The sequence below is a fragment of the Sinocyclocheilus rhinocerous genome, unplaced genomic scaffold (genome assembly GCF_001515625.1).
Source record: "Sinocyclocheilus rhinocerous isolate Xijiao unplaced genomic scaffold, SAMN03320098_v1.1 scaffold2063, whole genome shotgun sequence".
NCBI lineage: Eukaryota > Metazoa > Chordata > Actinopteri > Cypriniformes > Cyprinidae > Sinocyclocheilus > Sinocyclocheilus rhinocerous.
In genome coordinates this window covers 237,877-243,764 of record NW_015636724.1, presented here as the reverse complement: position 1 = coordinate 243,764, position 5,888 = coordinate 237,877, and the positions used below count along the sequence as shown (strand labels likewise).

Sequence of the window (5,888 nt, the reverse complement as noted above, 5' to 3'; positions counted from 1 at the left end):
TAACATTAACACAGATTAATAAATGTATTGTTCCATGTTCGTTTGTATACCGCACGCAAGGTTTATGCGCATAGTCCAAGTCTACTTCTCCGTTTTTAGTGTATCTCTGTGGCAGAATTACAGCGCCACATACTGGTCTGTATACTACATCGTTTTGTGTAGGTTTTGGGGTTTCGTGTGGACGCAGATATTTCTTGAGATAGGGACAGGGAAAGCTCTGGCTTCGTGTGGACGTAGCCTGAGAATCCTGAAAAAAATGTTTCCACAAAATATTAAGAGGTAAAAACTGTTTCCAACATTGATAATCATAAGAATAAGAAAATTATTAATACTACTATTATTAATAATAGAACACCGATAATAATTGAGCACCAAATCAGCATATTAGAATGATATTCAACTATGCCAAGGTAAATACAGTTTTCCATTCTATGGCACCTTTAAGGATCATGTGACACTGAGGACTGCAAAACTGCTAGGGGTGTGAACATTCCTGGTTTCTTAAGTTAGTGGTATTACCCCCTGCTAGTGATGTGACATTTAAACCGAGGCATCGGAGCTTGTGTCGAGAATAAATGGGTGTGCCAGATGAAGCCTCGATTCGAAGCTTGTGTTGTGTTGTTAATTGTCATAGAAATCACGTGACCAATGACAAATGAAGCTTCACTTTCTGTCCAGTCACGTGCGCGATTCACTTTGCGTGTCGAAATGTTCGATCCCCCAGACCTCGCTGTTTTCGAGACACTCGAAGCTTTGAATCTTTTCCCGAAACAGTCAGAGGAAAGCCTCAGTGCTTCACGAGGCTTCATTTGCCCATCCCTACCCCCTACATATTTCATTGTGCGTGACATGATTTACACACAGCGTGTGTCTTCTCCAGGTCGTGCTCAGGTTGTTCACACCACACCACGTTGTTCGACAAATCACGTATGCGACAAATGACGTCAGAAAAGCGTCAGTACATTATAATCGGTTATGGTCTATTACTGAACCGATACCGAATCGTCCTCGTCTGCATCGCGATGCATCGAAGAAACGATTAATTTCGACGCCCCTAAAAGCTGCATTTATTTGATCAAAATACAGTAAAAAAAAAAAAAAACTGTAATACTGTAAAATATATTTTTAATTATAACAATAATTTACTATAATTGGTTGATTCCAGAAGGATCATTTGACAATAGCTATGTTTCCATTATGCGCATTTTGGAAAACGCCAAGATGCGCACAAATTCAAAAAATGTGCATAAAAACACGTATGCGCACAACTGTGTCAGATAAACTTTTTATCCAATAAGACAAAATATGCATAAACTAAACACATTTACCGAATAAAATCCTCCATGTGCATCAAAAAAGTCATGTGACTTTGCGCTATGGGACGGGTTACCTGGACTAACCAGTGGACCGATCTCGTTGCACAGCATCTGAAATGTTGTTATGGTCATTCTTAAATGCCCGAGTAAAGTCTGTGGTCAAAGTATTTCTGGATAATTGCCTCCCAGAACTGTCTTACATCACTGCGTTCCCAAACAGCTCCGAAAGCAATGACCGCATTTATTGTGTTTCTTCTGCTCGCTCTAAAGGCACAAGTAATTTATTATATATGAAAAGTATTATATTCAGAGGCTTCTCCTACTTTTCTTAGTGATATTTAGTGTCAGTTTATCAAGAAGTGATGATTTTGTCCACTTTGTCTCAGATGGAAATTATGCTTAATTCGCAAATGTTTTATGCGATATTACAATTTTGCGCATAAGTTAAATTCTGAAGACTGAAGACTGGAGTAATGATGCTGAAAATTCAGCTTTGCACCATATATATATATATATATATATATAACAGTAAAAACAGTCAAATTTATTATTTATTATTATTTTACAGTTATTTTAAATATTACTGTTTTTACTGTATTTTTATCAAATAAATGCAGCCTTGGTGAGCATAAGAGACTACTTACAAACACATTTTTAAAAAATCTTAATTATTACAAACGTTTTGAGTATAAATAGGGAAATACTGATTTCATGTTGTCTTTAAACTTTTATCAGTGCCTTATAAAGTCGATCCCAGCAGGCCAACAGGTGCACGAGCTGCTGACAATCACTAAAATGTGTTTGTGAGTGTGTGCACCACCGAATCCACACGTGCATTTACATATTTGAAAAAAAAGAGCCCACATGCACCCAGTGTCACATTGAGATGTGTGCGGAGACAATAGGCCCAGCAGGTCACCGTGGAAACAGGCTTGAGAGGGTGGGGGGGGGCAGCAGCTGTTGCATCAGATTAGTTAAGATTCGGGAGACCCTCCCCCTTTACCAACAGCACCTTCACACCCTCACTCGCTCTCTGTCGCTCCATTCTCTCGTTCCTACCTTCACAGGATTCACCGCGGTGAGTGTCACTTCATATAAGGGTGACTCTGTAGTGAGGGACTACTTGAAGTGTCTTCGAAGTATGTTTCATCTAAACAGTACCTCACGTTTTGATCGAATCACAGACTTGATAAACCCTCAAGTGGTCTTTTATGTTTTTAAAGGCAAAATGATCATTACAACATGAAAAACAAAGAACTTTTAAAGAATGTGTTTACATCATTTCAACACAAGAAATTAATGTGTTAAAGGCAATATGAAAGCAAACTGAGCCTATTTACACTACCATGCAAAAACGTAAGATTTTTCATTGTTTTGGAAACATTAAAAGTCACTTATGCACACCAAGGCTGCATTTATTTGATCAGAAATACAGTAAAAACAGTAATATTGTGAAATATTACAATTTAAAATAATCATTTAAAATTATTATTAAATTTATTTATTTTTTTTCAGCAAGGATCCATTCAATTTATCAAAAGTGGCAGTAAATACATTTATAATATTACCAAAGATTCATATTTCAAATAAATGCTTTTCTTTTTAACTTTCTATTCATCAAAAAATCCTGAAAAAATGTATCATGGCACAAAAGTATTATGCAGCATTTTCAACATTGACAATAATAAGAAATGCGTCTTGTATTTTTTATCAAATAAATGTAGCCTTGGTGAGCTTTTATTGGAGGTTAATTTTTCCGAACATTTTGAGTATAAATAGGAATAAGGATTTCATGTTGTCTTTAAACTTTGATCAGTGCCTTATAAAGTCTATCCAGCAGGCCAACAGGTGCACGAGGACACTAATACGTGTTTGTGGATGTGTTTGTGAGTGTGTGCACCACCGAATCCACACGTGCATTTACATATTTGAAAAAAAAGAGCCCACATGCACCCAGTGTCACATTGAGATGTGTGCGGAGACAATAGGCCCAGCAGGTCACCGTGGAAACAGGCTTGAGAGGGTGGGGGGGGGCAGCAGCTGTTGCATCAGATTAGTTAAGATTCGGGAGACCCTCCCCCTTTACCAACAGCACCTTCACACCCTCACTCGCTCTCTGTCGCTCCATTCTCTCGTTCCTACCTTCACAGGATTCACCGCGGTGAGTGTCACTTCATATAAGGGTGACTCTGTAGTGAGGGACTACTTGAAGTGTCTTCGAAGTATGTTTCATCTAAACAGTACCTCACGTTTTGATCGAATCACAGACTTGATAAACCCTCAAGTGGTCTTTTATGTTTTTAAAGGCAAAATGATCATTACAACATGAAAAACAAAGAACTTTTAAAGAATGTGTTTACATCATTTCAACACAAGAAATTAATGTGTTAAAGGCAATATGAAAGCAAACTGAGCCTATTTACACTACCATGCAAAAACGTAAGATTTTTCATTGTTTTGGAAACATTAAAAGTCACTTATGCACACCAAGGCTGCATTTATTTGATCAGAAATACAGTAAAAACAGTAATATTGTGAAATATTACAATTTAAAATAATCATTTAAAATTATTATTAAATTTATTTATTTTTTTTCAGCAAGGATCCATTCAATTTATCAAAAGTGGCAGTAAATACATTTATAATATTACCAAAGATTCATATTTCAAATAAATGCTTTTCTTTTTAACTTTCTATTCATCAAAAAATCCTGAAAAAATGTATCATGGCACAAAAGTATTATGCAGCATTTTCAACATTGACAATAATAAGAAATGCGTCTTGAGCAGTAAATCAGCATATTAGAATGATTTCTGAAGGATCATGTGACACTGAAGACTAGAGTAATGATGCTGAAAATTCAGCTTAGATCACAGAAATAAATTACATTTTAAAATATAAGTTCAAATAGAAAACAGCTATTTAAAATTGTAATAATAATTCACAATATCACTGTTTTTACTGTATTTTTTTAAATTAAAAATTCACCCATAAACATTTTACAGGAATCGGTCCCAACGGTCCCCTTTTTACTTGTTGTTCCAATAGTTCTGGTTAGTTTAGAACAAATTTATAGGACACCCACTTCTAAAACTTCCCTTTGTACTGCGTATCTTACTCTTTCTCCTCTTTTGAAAGGCCGTCCCCTTCTCGTGCCCTCTACCCACAGGAGGTGACACGGCCTCCCTCACTCATCTCCTGCCTCTACTCGTACGCTCTTCTCTTTCTTTAGTCCCTGTTGTCTACTATTCAGCTCAGCGAGCCACTCTCACACAAAAGAAAAAGCAGCTACACAAGGACTCCATCTTCAATTCTTTACCACCGACACCAAATATGACAGTAACAAATGGAACAAGTGGAGACAGGCGGAGAATAAAAGAGATATCATGTGTGCATCAAAACACACCTTTTCGAAAAATGTCAAATGTCAAAGAACGCACCAACATCAAGAGCACATTGTTGGGTGATACTACTGTATTTTTCTGGTTCTTTTAAAAGTTGTACTATGTAAACATACTCTAACATTCACAGCCATTTAAAGAAGCTAAGATGCTACTGACATCACAACCACAAGCTCATTAACATATGACCGCCCATATTTCAAAAAACACCTATTCGGTATTCAGAAACTTGACCTGCCTATCTGGCCAAAAGTATGACTGTTATATGTAAGTCTTAAAGGTACAGCAGAAAAAACTGACTGTTTCAATGTGTTACTTGCAGTTTCTGTAATTGTTTGTGAAATTTGCTAGCAATTTCTGAGTGAAAATTGCTTTTGAAACCTTCTCAGTGTGGTAATGAAAAACTAGATTCAATTATGAAAGAAATTCATGCTAGTGTAGAATATGCCCCTTGAACTCACCTTTCCAAATTGATCGAAATACTGTTTCACATCTTCGATGGTGGTGTTGACAGACAATCCTCCAACAAAGATCTTCTTTGTTCTTGTTACCAGCTGAAAACACCAGAAAAAAGGCAAATAATGAGACGATGAAATAATCAGGTGCATCAACACGATTTTCAACAAGAAAACTAGGGTGCTATTTAAATACACATGAAGAGTTTGGTTCCAAAACGTGATAAACGCCTTTTTTTTTTTATTGAGTTTCCGCCAAAATCAGTATTGTATCTGGTCGGTATTGAAAAGTCCGTTTTTAATTTTACTCAAAATGTGATATCCGCCGAGTTATTCTGTCATGTTTTCTCCCTTTTTTTCCAAACCGCGACAAACGCCAGTCTCCCTTTTCTGCAGACTGCGATATATCCGCTCAACCAATCACAGCGCACTATTCCACGCACCGTAAACAGTAACAACCAATCACAGCGCACCACTCCACGCACTCTAGACAGTAATGGTGGCGCTTTGAATACACCCGGCATCCTAGTTTTCCTCATCTATTTTGTACTTTGTGATCAACAAACAAACAAAAAAATTAGGGCTGCACGATAAATCGCATGTGATTGTCATGCGCATCTCGTCAGTAAAGCCGGTTCTGTGATTAATAGTAAATCTCCATCACGTGCTTTCAGATGGAGCGGCATTTAATACACAGAGCCATAGATCACTGCTAT

At 37.0% G+C, this 5,888-nt stretch overlaps 1 protein-coding gene across 4 annotated transcripts in view; it reads right to left on the bottom strand.

Annotated features, from left to right (window-relative positions):
• LOC107748061 (RNA-binding protein Musashi homolog 1-like) overlaps positions 1–5,888 on the bottom strand; it is a 54,382-nt gene that overhangs the window by 29,858 nt on the left and 18,636 nt on the right. For all 4 annotated transcript variants that reach the window (XM_016562713.1, XM_016562715.1, XM_016562716.1 and 1 more), the window contains one exon: positions 5,179–5,271. In XM_016562713.1, the coding sequence (XP_016418199.1) occupies positions 5,179–5,271 (93 nt within the window). The remainder of the gene's footprint in view (positions 1–5,178; positions 5,272–5,888) is intronic.